Source organism: Gymnoscopelus microlampas (genome assembly GCF_963454915.1).
Source record: "Gymnoscopelus microlampas genome assembly, chromosome: 2".
Lineage (NCBI taxonomy): Eukaryota > Metazoa > Chordata > Actinopteri > Myctophiformes > Myctophidae > Gymnoscopelus > Gymnoscopelus microlampas.
The window spans coordinates 27,539,486-27,552,815 of record NC_139939.1 but is presented as its reverse complement, the minus strand read 5'-3'; the positions used below and the strand labels follow the sequence as shown (position 1 = coordinate 27,552,815).

The 13,330-nt window shown below is 42.6% G+C and overlaps 1 protein-coding gene across 1 annotated transcript in view; it reads left to right on the top strand.

Moving 5' to 3' along the window:
• The window catches only part of ctnna2 (catenin (cadherin-associated protein), alpha 2), a 551,711-nt gene that overhangs the window by 506,270 nt on the left and 32,111 nt on the right, over positions 1-13,330 (top strand). Inside the window, exons 10-12 of the mRNA XM_084081928.1 lie at positions 411-503; positions 5,360-5,516; positions 7,067-7,267. Coding sequence (XP_083938054.1) covers positions 411-503; positions 5,360-5,516; positions 7,067-7,267 — 451 coding nt within the window. The remainder of the gene's footprint in view (positions 1-410; positions 504-5,359; positions 5,517-7,066; positions 7,268-13,330) is intronic.

Here is a 13,330-nt window from a genome sequence, read left to right as displayed (position 1 = left end):
GCGGGGGGGGAGCTTGAGCGACATAGAAATGACATAACATGGGGGAATAATTGTTTGTGCCATGGTATGTATTACAAATAAGAGCACCCTGGGTTGTGGCAGTGTGGACACCCTATTGTCTGTTGATGAGCTACACTGACATGTCTTCTTCATTCCAGAACCCACATCATTTCTATTCTTAGCTCAGTGACTGTATAAATTTAGGATATTACATAATGAACACTACAGTCGGTGCCTAGTCATTGTGCTAAAATGTAAAACAGGAGTTCTCTATCTCAGATTTTCATAACTTAATATATTATCCCTGGGGCAGGATATTATGAGTTCGAGCTGTTGCTGTCATTACTGTGAGCAATTCTTGATATGAGTGGAATCTAGCATATTTAGTCGTTGTTTTCTGTGTCCTACAGGTGGCCAACCTGGCCTGCTCCATCTCCAACAATGAGGAGGGTGTGAAGTTGGTTCGAATGGCTGCCACCCAGATTGACAGTTTGTGCCCACAGGTGAGCATCTGCAGTGTGATTATTATATCGAAACCTTGTACGGCTCTAAAACCGTTACTTAAAAAAAGAAAAGAAAAAATCACACCCTGTGTGAAGGTAGCGGCGCCTTTGATACATTATGTCATCGATATGTGTTTATAATGTGTTTATAGCCATGTGTCACGTGAAGCTTGACCAATCACTTTGTTGACGGGTCTGACCAATCAGAGCGTTGACGTGTCTGACCAATCAGAGCGTTGACGGGTCTGACCAATCAGAGCGTTGACGGGTCTGACCAATCAGAGCGTTGACGGGTCTGACCAATCAGAGCGTTGACGGTGAACAAGGACAAAGTCAGGTATAGAGCAGGATCCGAGCGGCTAGCGCCGCTAAAAAAAACGTATCTTGAGAGCTGTCTGCCCTATCAAATTCAAACTGGCCGCATGTATTGCTGAGGACCAGTGGGAGTGCAGTGCCGAGAGGGAAGTCGGTCTGATCAGCGGATCTTCAAAAACATCTATGAATCCACAAATCCCCGTATATGGATCCCTGATGCATCAATATGACATCATAGTACTGATATCATAGACTGGCCTCCAAGTACTATGATGATGAGTGCTGCACTAAGTACTCTGACAATGGATACAACAGATAAAACCGGTACAATGGGTATTGCATAACCGGGGAAGCGTAAGCGTTCTCAATGGGCATCATTCCCAATGGGCATCGACTTAGTATCTGTCTACCAGAATTGAGGCCGACACTCATGGAGTTCGGAGTCAGCGTTGGAGAGGGTCTCACAGCAGACGCGTGCTCCTGATGACTCCACACTTTGCACAAATATTGTTCAGTAGTCTGGCTATAGCCAGAGCTGTGATATCATTGTGATATGATATTTTTACCACATGACATCGCCCACCCCTATGAAGGGTTATATCAGCATGCCCATATATGGGCAATTGGGCATATACTGATGACATCAGGGATCCCCATATATGGGCATAACAGGGACAAGGACTGACAGTTGTTGAGATCTCCATATATGGGCATATCAGTCAGATCGGTGGTGCGTGCGAGACGTATGTGTGAGGACGGCGTAGAGCCCCGAACTTTAGGTGTGAGGGTTTATAAAACCCAACCACTTTCAAGCTGCTTTCAAACTGCGAAAGAAGCAGATCTACAAGCTTCCAACACGTTGCATCGTGAAGCGTTGTGAGCTTCTAGATCGGCTATTTTCGCTACTTTTGCGCGGCACTATCGTACAATGAAGTATAAAATAAGTGGTCAAATTATGACCAATAGCACAAATCATATAAAAACATGAAATATGGATATACAAGGTTTCTGCCCGACAGTGATGATATGATACAAGGTCCTCTTGTGGTGAGTACAGCAGCACGCGTACTGCCATGTTTAGAGGTTAGATGTCTGTTCGACCTCAAAGCAATTTGTATTCATTCATGCAGCTCTGAAGTGGCCTGGATAAAAGAAGCCACCAAATCATACTTTCACTGTGTACAGTATGTGTGTGTATATGTACATGTATCGTGTATGCCCCTTAGATTGTCACTTGCTGAATATGTCTCCACAAAATGATACATAGCCTGTTCTTAGATTCACTTTTGGGTAACAATACCACTGAAAGTCTTTCCCACCCAGAGGGGAGAGAAGAGAGAGAAGTTATCGAGAGGAAGAGGGAGAAAGAGGTGAAAGAAACATGTGGAGCACAAAGGACTATAGGTAGTAATTAAGCCATTGTTTCAAAAGGTTAAGGTTTGGGGAATATTCACAAGGGACCCACTACACTAATAGATAAGAGAAGCGGAGTGGATAGGGGAGGGGTTAGAGTTAATACTCAAGATGTGTGGTGGTGTGCAGGCCAGGGCTCGCCAGGCACACCCTCTGAGGACTGCTCTGTGATATCTGACCTCCGGCAAGTCGAGGGAGCAGTTGCAAATGCATTCCCAAGCACCTTTCGGCAATATGGTCCACACAAGAGAGTCCAAAAGCCCCCCAAAAAACTATATATATATATATATAGGGATGTTCGCTATTGACTTTTTTGCTGATATCCGATATTCCGATATTGTCCTACAACTCTTCATTTCCGATTCCGATTCACCAAAAGTCAACTAATTGTCATCTAACAATATCACATATCTAATAAAAATCACACCCAGTGTGAAGTGGGCGGTGTGTGGTCATCACAACATGACTCACTTTAAAAAAAGAATTAATGACTTTTTTTAAAGTCCATACTGCTATTCATAGGGCTGCACATGTGTCATGTGTTTCGCTAGCCAATCACAGTCCTGAATTTGCAAAGTCAGCCAATCACATTACAGTTAGTGGTGATGACACAAGCTGTAATGTGATTGGCTGACTTTGCAAAAGTATCGATTTGCATTAACAATGGAAGGGTTAGGGGGTATACAAATTTTTTGGTCGGTGTCCAAAACTCACTTATAGGGGGCGGCTACACCGCCCCAAAAATCACAGCCATTGTGAAGTGGGCGGTGTGGTCACAGTGGTCATCACAGTGGGTGATTCACTTGAAAAAAAACATAAATATGTTTTTTTTAAGTGCACAGTCCTATTTATAGGACTGCACATGTGTCATGTGTTTCACTAGCCAATCACAGTCCTGAATAGAGTCAACCAGTGTACAATGGTGGCCAATCACGGTGCAGGGTTAGGGGGGTACAATGTTGGCCAATCACAGCGCAGGGTTGAGGGGGTGCAATGGGTGGGGGTCCAAACCTCACATATAGGGGCGGTTGCATCGCCCAAAAATAAAATAAATCTAATACAATACAGCAATGTTGTTAGGTTTTCAATGAAGTGAGTCCCGGGACTCACTGGTGGTCATTTGAATGAGTCCCACTAATCTTAGATTAGACTTTGGCCTATTTGACAGTGCAGAAGCATAATTGCCTTGATGCATATAACATTAACGAGCGCCAACGAGCATCAGCTGGACACAGACACACACATTTTCTGATATTACATTATTATGCTATAGAGTACAGAAGTCCTGACGTCACTCGTCCGTCCCCTGGTTCGTGAAGTAATTTCGCTATGGAGAATAACATTGGGTCATCTTAGAATCGTCTCATATAAGAATTGTCGTCCAAAAATAAACAAACTGTCTCGGCGATATTGTCAGGGAGGTGGCTCTGTATCGTTTATGATAGTCAGTCACTAACGAGTATATTTATATGTATATATATATATATTATCATATATGATCAAGAAGAGGTAAAAACAAATAAATCTGCAGCTATTAGCGGAGCCACATGTTCCAGCTGTCATAATGGTAATGACTTCCTTAGTTTGTGCCTTTAGCACACATGTGTTGATGGATGTGGACACCAGCTGGCTGTTGTCAGTATAATATATGCACATGCCACTTAATTATGCTGACTTTACCGGAGCACTATTCATGTTGTTCATTATAAAAATGCTATAGGGATGCAGTGCGTGTTGCTGTTTTTGTCTTGGATGCAAATGGCCTGTTTTGTAAAGATTAGTCACTGATGTATTTTTGGATGTTAACCTTGCAACTCCTCCGTGTTTAACCTCATTAACTAATAACGAGGATGTTAAACTGGCTGTGCACGTCAGACCTCATGGTGTCAGTTTATGGTAAAGAGACTATAATAAATGCATGATCTTTGGCCTGGCTGTTGATGAGGGAGTCATGCAAGATGCCCTCTTCCCACCATAGTCTCCAAGCATCATATTGTTGCTGTCGGGCAGAAACCTCGTACGTCCATATTTCAAATGTTCTTCCCCGTAAATGCACGCCCTGCTTCATCATACAAGAGTGTTGTAAAACTAAGCAGACGTAGCCGGTCTATACAGAATGCTCACAACGTGCTCACAACAGAATGAATAGATCTCCTATGTTTGCTATTTTGGAAAAATGAAAGTGTTTAAGTCTGTCTGGTTTAATAAATATGTATCTGATGAAAAGTATTAACAACAGCTTATGACTAAATAATAACTACAGTGGATCCATTGGAAAACAGCCTCAGGTTATTTTTTTCAGTGGTGTAAAGTAACTAAGTACATGTACTCAAGTACTGTACTTAAGTAAAATGGTGAGTTACTTTTTACTTTACTAGAGTATTTCCAATTTGCAATACTTCTACTTCTACTCCACTACATGCAAAGGCAAATATTGTACTTTTACTCCACAACAATTATTTGAAAACGAGTTACTAGTTACTTTGCAGATATAAATTATTATATTATAAAACATACATGAGCCACTTTAGCCCTATTTTATACATAGGCTATTTGAAAATAGCCGATCTACAAGCTCACAATGCATCGCGATGCGACGCGTTGTGAGCTTGTAGATCTGCTATTTTAAAACATGTCTGTACTTTTACTTTTGGTACTTTAAGCATATTTTGACGCCAATACTTTTGTACTTTTACTCAAGTGACATTTTGAACGCAGGGACTTTTACTTGCAACAGGGTATTTTTCCCTGCGAACTCAAGTTCGCAGCATGCTATGGAGTACAAATTTTGTACATGGACTAAAGCCAGCAATAGGGACGAACTGTAATTACTTAAGCCCCGCCCCCTCTGTCTGCCCATTGGCTGGGCTTTAAACAGCCATCATTCCAGTTTGCAGCATGCTACCAAGTACAAATTTGGTAAGTGGACTCAGACCACCAATAGGGACGAACTGAAATGAGTTAAGTCCCGCCCCAAAGGCACCGCTTCCTTCACACAGGGTGTGATTTTTTTTTACATTTCCTGAAATGTAACGCTTTTTGTTCATGCAAGGTTTCTCACCCGACGGCGACGATGCATTCTCACAAATAATACTTGAGCTGTGGTTTGCCCTCTTCTTTCACACCAGGTCATCAACGCTGCACTCACACTGGCCGCCCGCCCCCAGAGCAAGGTGGCTCAGGACAACATGGACGTGTTCAAGGACCAGTGGGAGAAGCAGGTCCGCATCCTCACAGAGGCCGTGGACGACATCACCTCCGTGGATGACTTCCTGTCCGTGTCAGGTACATTGTGTTTAACATCGGTTTCACCCAGGGACCACCGCCCCTAATATAAACCTAACCTTAGTCCTCACAGAAACAGTGCTTAAAGGACAACTTTGTTGTTTTACAATCAAGGTTTATGTTTTAGCTTGCAATTAAAGTAAATAAAAGATGAGTGTACATTTTTTTTCATTTACGGCTTTGCTTTCTATAGTTAGCACTTTTCGCAATCTGTTTTTACAGTGGGCGGGGGCATTCTGGCAGGTGGCTAAATATGCTTTTTTTACACAATAAAAAAAGTCCTGTGGTCTTTGATGGCCAGATGTGAGTTATTGGGGGCTACTATTGGGGGCTACTGTAAATAATAATGAAGAAATCGCCTGGTTATTGTCTAAAACAAATACATATTTAGCCACCTGCCCGAATGCTAAAACTATAGAAAGCAATAAATGAAAATAAATTGAAACTCATCTTTTATTTACTTTAATTACAAGCTAAAACGTAAACCTTGGTTGTAAAAAAAACAAAGTTGTCCTTTAAACCTTACTTCAAAACCACACCCTGGAAAGAATGAATCTCATTTAACATTGATCCTGAGTAGTACAATAGCTGTTTTGACTTATAGTATGCTGACTCTGGGCCCCGGACCCCAAAGGGGTCTTTAAGGTGGTTCCAGGGGGTCCCCAGCTTAATTTATAATATCATAAAAATAAGTTTAACCACTTTATCCCTATGTAGGATCAGCAATTAGAACATTTGATCACCATGATGTGAGCTTGTTACATCTGCTATTTTCCAAAAATCTTGAAAGACATATTTTTGAAACATTTTAACTACACAAACCTTGTATGGGGGTCCCTGGCACAAAAATATCTGGTCCACGGCCAAATACATATTCATTTGGGGGTCCTTCACATGAAAACGTTTGAGAACCATGGTTTAAATTAACCCAGGTGACTAGTTTGGAAAGACGTTAAAGGACGACTTCACCACTTTTCAACATATCTTCATATAATAGGTCCTCACTAATGTCGATAAAATTATAAAAAAAAATTCTACTTGGTCTGTGTCTCATAGGAGGGCTGTGGACAGTCCAGAAACCTGTCTACCAGTGACATCATCGTTAGGCAGGATTTTTTTTTCCAAAAAGATTAACATTTTTTAATTCAGATTTTTATTAAGGCGAGAGCAATGGGATCTATTATTGCATTGCAACTTTCCAGGAATACAAAGCCTGCAGTTTCTATTAGCTTGGATTCCCCATCGATGATGTCACTGGTAGACGGGTTTCTGAACTGTCTACAGCCCTCCTCTGAGACACAGACTGATTAGAAAAAAATTGTACCATTTTATCATGAGCATTAGTGAGGACCTATTATATGAAGATATGTTGAAAAGTCGTCCTTTAACCTTTATAAACAGTTTCCTGTTTCAGATATATTTTTCAACAAACAGTGTGAAGTACAGCATTTCAAAACAAATTCTTCTGTAATTGCCATCAAGTTCTTCATACATTTTTTTGCATTGAATAATCCTCCTTCCATTCACCGCTGGTCTTTGTCTTTCTCTAGAGAACCACATCCTTGAAGATGTCAACAAGTGCGTAATTGCTCTGCAGGAAGGAGATGTGGATACTCTGGACAGGACTGCCGGAGCTATTCGAGGCCGAGCTGCCCGAGTGGTTCACATCATTAACGCTGAGATGGAAAACTATGAACCTGGGGTCTACACTGAGCGTGTGCTGGAGTCCATCAAACTCCTTTCTGAGACCGGTAAGTACATTGTTACAAACGGCTGCTGTGATGAAGATTGTAGGTAGGGGCTAGATGGTTATATCCATGGTAACGCATAGTACATGTGTGACTAAACGCAGTTAACTAATGGGCAGTGGTAACTAAGTACATTTACTTGAGTACTGTACTGTACCTTTTTGAGTATTGTATTATTTAAAAAAAAATATGACTTGACACATGATTTTCACTCCGCTAGATTTCAAATAGAAACATTGTACTTTTGATTCCACTACATTTCTAGGAAGGGACTCTTGGGACTCAAACTTACAAAAATATATTATGAATTAACCACTTATACCCTATTTCAAATGTAGTGGAATATAGGCGATCTACAAGCTCACAGCGCCATGCGCTTGGTATCACTTGCTTAGGTTTCAAAAACAGTTTTGAATGTACAGCTTATTGAAGTAAGTGTCTCTGAAAACACTTACTTCTAAGAAATCGGTCTTCAATGTTTCGAAAAGAACTTTCACACTTCCTCCACTCCTATTGGGAAAAAATAATGTGTGCTTTGAGTTGATATATTAATTTAACACATTACCCAACAAGTCAACTAAGCATTTCCATGCAATTTGAATCACACCAATACCGGATTATACAATTATGTTTGGCGCTCAGCCAAACATTATGGGCCCTATCTTATACCCAGCGCAAAATGGTGCAACAGATACCGTTGCCAGTTTACACCCGACACAGTTGCCTTTTTCACGCCCAGCGCCCACGTTGTAGAATTACCAGTTATTACTTGCACCCATCTTAAGTCCATGCACGTGTTGGTCTTAAAGTGAGGTGTGGTTTTGGCGCATTGCTATGTTAGGTAGACCAGCTTTGACCTTGTCTTACGTCTAGCGCAGTCCACCAGTGTCAGAGTTTCCCTGCTCTAGAGACGCATTATAGATAGTATTCTAGATCACTGTTTCCCAAACGGTGTGTCGGGACCCATTTGTGGGTCGCAGACAGGGTTGCCAGATCTGCTTATTATAATTTCCCCGCAAGATTTTATTTGAAAATAGCCAATCTACAAGCTCACAACGCGTCGCATCGCGACGCGTTGTGAGCTTGTAGATCTGCTATTTTCAAATAGCTGATGTATATGTTAAAGTGCTCATGTGGCCCATAGTGGCTTCTTTTGGGCTGGTTTTCCTAGACCTGGTTGCTTGTTTCTCTCACAGAATCTGGCAACACTGGTCGCAGACCGACCCATACACACACGGTCCGCGGACCACTTGTAGATCTGCTATTTTAGCTTGTAGATCGTCTTTTTTGACTAATGCTCCCCCCAGACTATGGATGCTGAGGTTCAAAGCCGAAAACCTTTTTTTTTTTTTTTAAGTGGGCGAACGCCACTCCCCCTCCCCTTTACACGGCTGCATGAGACACAGCGTCTCATAAATAATATGACTTAGAATGAGCGTGTAATTATTAAGTTGATACCTGTGTGTCAGGGTATCACTAATGTCTCTCTATCACATTTCTCATATTCCGTTCCGATTGGCTATGATTGGCTTCCAACGTTTTTGGGGGTGGTGGCCGTTTTGCACAAAATGCCACATCACGAACGCAGTGCCCGATTACTGGGAAGCTTTGCACGCACATTCCCACTATAAGCCAAGGAAGAAGCATCCCATCCATCGCAAATTAAAATATCCTCGCGGTGGCGCTATAACAGCCCAACTCTTGACAACTAGTTTTAAAGGGAAAGGGAGACAAGACTCTGTCTAATTTATCTTATGCCCAAAACACACATTGACTAATTGACCCTTTGTTAAGTCCTGCCTGTGATCCCGCCCCTCTTCTGTGCCCATTGGTTGCTGTTGCTTGGTTGGACAAAAATCTGCTCTCTCCATTCACTACCATTGAAAAAAAGTGTTTCAGTTGCCTCGTATTGATATTTATTATTAATGTATTAAATTCTCATTTTAAACATAAAAAAGGCACATCTTGGGTGCAGTATAGTCACTATGCATAACGTGTTTATCAAACTCAGCATAAATAACCTCTGCTATGCAGAAGGAGCTTGCTGATTGGGCGGTCAGGGAGTCACAAGGACTTATTAGAAGGCTATCAATGGGTCAATTCAGAGGTTAAATACAACCCCCGGTTGTGCACTCAGAAAATGGTTAACTAACTAAATTAGAGCTGGACACACCCCCAGCCAATTTGCGCCCCCAGCACCCTGTGCCATAGATCGTCTAAATAGGGCCGTATGTCACAATCTGTCTACTTTATGTGCGTTAACTCGATTTTGTGGTTAATTTATTTTCATTTGTACTCAACATGAGTTCTTGTAATGTTACCAGACAATCACATGAAAGACGGCCTTTTACACAATAAGCTGATTCGATTTTAGTCTCCCCTGTGAAATAACAGTGAGGACTAAACCTTGATATTCATGCATTGTTTTCATACTTGAAAGACAATTTCAGTTCTGACTTTTAAGTCAATAATAGATAAGCACTTGAACATTTTAAATCTTTGTTTAACTAATTTACGGCCAAATTCAGATCAGACTCGTTTCATGTCACGTACTACATACTGTAGTGCACTGAAATGATAAATGCAATCGCACACTTGCCTAACGCCCTTTTTACAAGCAAAGGCATGAACATATAAGGTGTACAGACAAATACACACACACACACACACACATGCGCGCGCGCGTGCGTGCGTGTGTGTGTGTGTGTGTGTGTGTGTGTGTGTGTGTGTGTGACATACTAACACACTCACGCTTGCACCTGCTCCCTTAGCCTTAGTGACAACCAGACACACTAACTACCTGGCTGCCCTGGTGTCCCACAGTCTCCATCAGCACCTTGGGTTTAACCTAGAGAGTACAGAGCGCGGACACCACCTGTTCACTCCTCTCCCTCTCTGCTCTGCCTTCTCATCCATTTTTCATTGTCGCCCCCCCGCCCCCTCCCCCCCCCCCCCCTCCTGCCTCTCTACTACACCCACGGACGGTCCAACAACCAGATTGCACCAGAGCCCCCAATTTAGCCTTGTGACAGACGAGGCCCTGGGCCAAAACATGTCACCGTGCACCCTAAAGTGGAGATTGCCTCTGCGTAGGGGGCACCCATCACTCTGTGCTGTATGTCAAACAGTGACGAGGAAAATATCTTTGCGCATGATGGGGTTTAAGGCATCGTGCTGTGCACAAAAAAATTATAATCTGTGTTAATCTAATTAGGAGAATAAACAAATGTAACCAAATGGACCCCTACGGGCCCATTTCTGATGCGTTTGTGATGGATAAAAGGTTGTTAACCCATTAAGACCTGGAACTGTGTCATTTTTAGATTTGAGCTAAAAAGCATTATTTTACACTTTGGGCTATTCAAAAATCGTGAAAATGTGTGCAAATCTTTGAATATCTATATTTTTAAAGCAAACATTTTTAACTCAAATCGTTGCTTCTGGGGGTCCCTGGAACAAAATATTTTGATGGGGGTCCGCGGCCAAATACATATAATTTTGGGGGTCCTTGACGTGAAAAAGATTGAGCACCACTGATATAGAAACACACGTTTTTCAGAATACTGTTGGGATGTAGGAGACATGTAGAATCGGCTTCAGGTCTCAATGGGTTAAAGGCATTACAGTACAGTATGCTAGAGTGCACACATTCCCTCTTAAATACCGTAGTCATTATGCCAATTCACAGTTTTCTCCCCCCAAGCCCGTGTCGTGTGTGTCACTTCTAATCGCCACAGTTGGTCATGTGGAAGATGTGTAGATTAGATGTGCATGTGTCTCCTCCGACACACATGAAGTCACCAGCCGCTTTCTGTTCACACCTGACAGTCAGAATCTCCCCCGGGAGGGCGTGACGCGTGTGGAGGAACATGCCGTCCCTCCCATGTGCCTCTCTCCCTGCTGAACAGGCCATCCTGTGGGAGTCGCTAGTGCAGCGCCATGAGATCGCCCTCCTCCCGCGCCCAGATGCGTACCCTCACGGTCAATAGACTCTATGCACAGCAGCCATATTGGACATAAATTGGGCCCCTTCCTTGCTTCCTTCACAGGTGTCACCAATGACACTAATGAAGGCTCTGTTCCATTTAGTGTAGCACAGTGGTTCTCAAACTTTTTCATTTCAAGCACCCCCCATAACTCTGAGAGTGTACAAATGGAACCAAATGGACCCGGGAGGGTCCATTTGGTTCCATTTGTACACTCTCAGAGTTACACCCTCTCAAGGAACCATGAGGGTCCCTGGACCACACAATATCAGCACCCTGACTCTGTTTGACCAGAATGGAACAGAGCCTTCATTAGTATCATTGGTAACACCTGTGAAGGAAGTAATTAAGAGGCCCAATTTTGCTCCAAAATGGCTGCTGTGCATAGAGCCTATTGTGTTCATCGGAGCACCCTGGCGAGCCAGAGGCACCGCAGAGGATTTGAAATCCTCGTCTCCGCGGTGGAGGGCAGGAACTTGATCCCTGCACCACCCCAGCGCCCATTAAAAGTAGTCATTTTCACAATCGTCTGCCTCCTGTTACTGTAGGTGACAATCAGATCAAACGGCAAACCCACCTGTTTCCCCCTAACTGCCATTCATACCTCATTCCATCCGATCCCCCCCATCATCCTATATCCCCCTCATCAACCACACCCCTCCAATCACCTACACCAGTGGCTCTCAACCCTTTCTGGATCAGGGCCTGCAGGGCTACGTGCATTTCGTGTATGTTTATTTTAATGATCAATCCATTGTGTTCGGGCTTGGATCTATGGAACTAACATAGTATTCTTTGAGTTCCTATTCATCTGTATCACAATGAAAACTATTATTTTCAAGATTTTTCAAGATTTGTAATTATTTTCTAACTATTATATATGGTATTATCGATCAAATGTTGTGTGTTGCCATTTAATTGGTGTCCCACTTGCGACATCCTCACGGCTCTACACCCACACCCCTCCCATTACCCACCCCATCACACACACACACCCCTCCCATCACCGCTATTAGAGCGCATTTAGTGAGGTGGGATATCTGTTGTTATACTCGTTACTTCCATCCGCTGAGATAATTGAGAGACACAATCCGCTCCCCTCCAGTTCCAGTGTGTGCAAATTCAAAGATTTGCACACATTTTCACGATTTTTCAAAAATAGCAGATCTACAAGCTCGTAGCGCGGCACTCGGTGCCGCGCTACGAGCTTGTAGATCTGCTATTTTTGAAAAATCGTGAAAATGTGTGCAAATCTTTGAATATATATATATTGTTTTACAGCGAACATTTTTAACTGACAAAGTTTGAGCACCACTGATATAAAGACATACGTTTTTTTCAGAATACTGTTGGGAATTAGAAGACTTATCTGTCGAATCGGCTTAAGGTCTTAATGGGTTAATGATCAATCCATTGTGTTCGGGCATGGATCTATGGAACTATCATAGTATTCTTTGAGTTCCTATTCATCTGTATCACAATGAAAACTATTCTTTTCAAGATCAAATGTTGTGTATTGCCATTTAATTGGGGCCCCACTTGCGACATCCTCACGGCTCTACGCCCACACCCCTCCCATTACCCACCCCATCGCACACACACCCCTCCCATCACCGCTATTAGAGCTCATTTAGTGAGGTGGGATATCTGTTGTTATACTCGTTACTTCCATCCGCTGAGATAATTGAGAGACACAATCCGCTCCCCTCCAGTTCCCCTGCTTGCCAATAACTCACAAACAGCATTAGTGAGGACACGTGTGTTCTCTGAGCCATCTGTGCACAACCTCTTCTGGCACTCGGCTCCAACATAATAGACTACCTGCTAGTTAAGTTATTATATGATAACTGAAGGACATTCTATTCTATTACTGCTTAAATGTATCTTAATTGATCAAAGTAATTAATTAAAGCATTGTGGCCATATCACGTGGGACATGTTCACGTCATCGTAACTTATTCACACACAAATCTTAACTCAGTCACAGACTATAAAAGAGGAACAGTGTATTCATTCTCTATGGGGTGAACATACCTTAAGCTAGAGGCTTCATGGCAGGGTTACTGAAAGAAACCAGTGG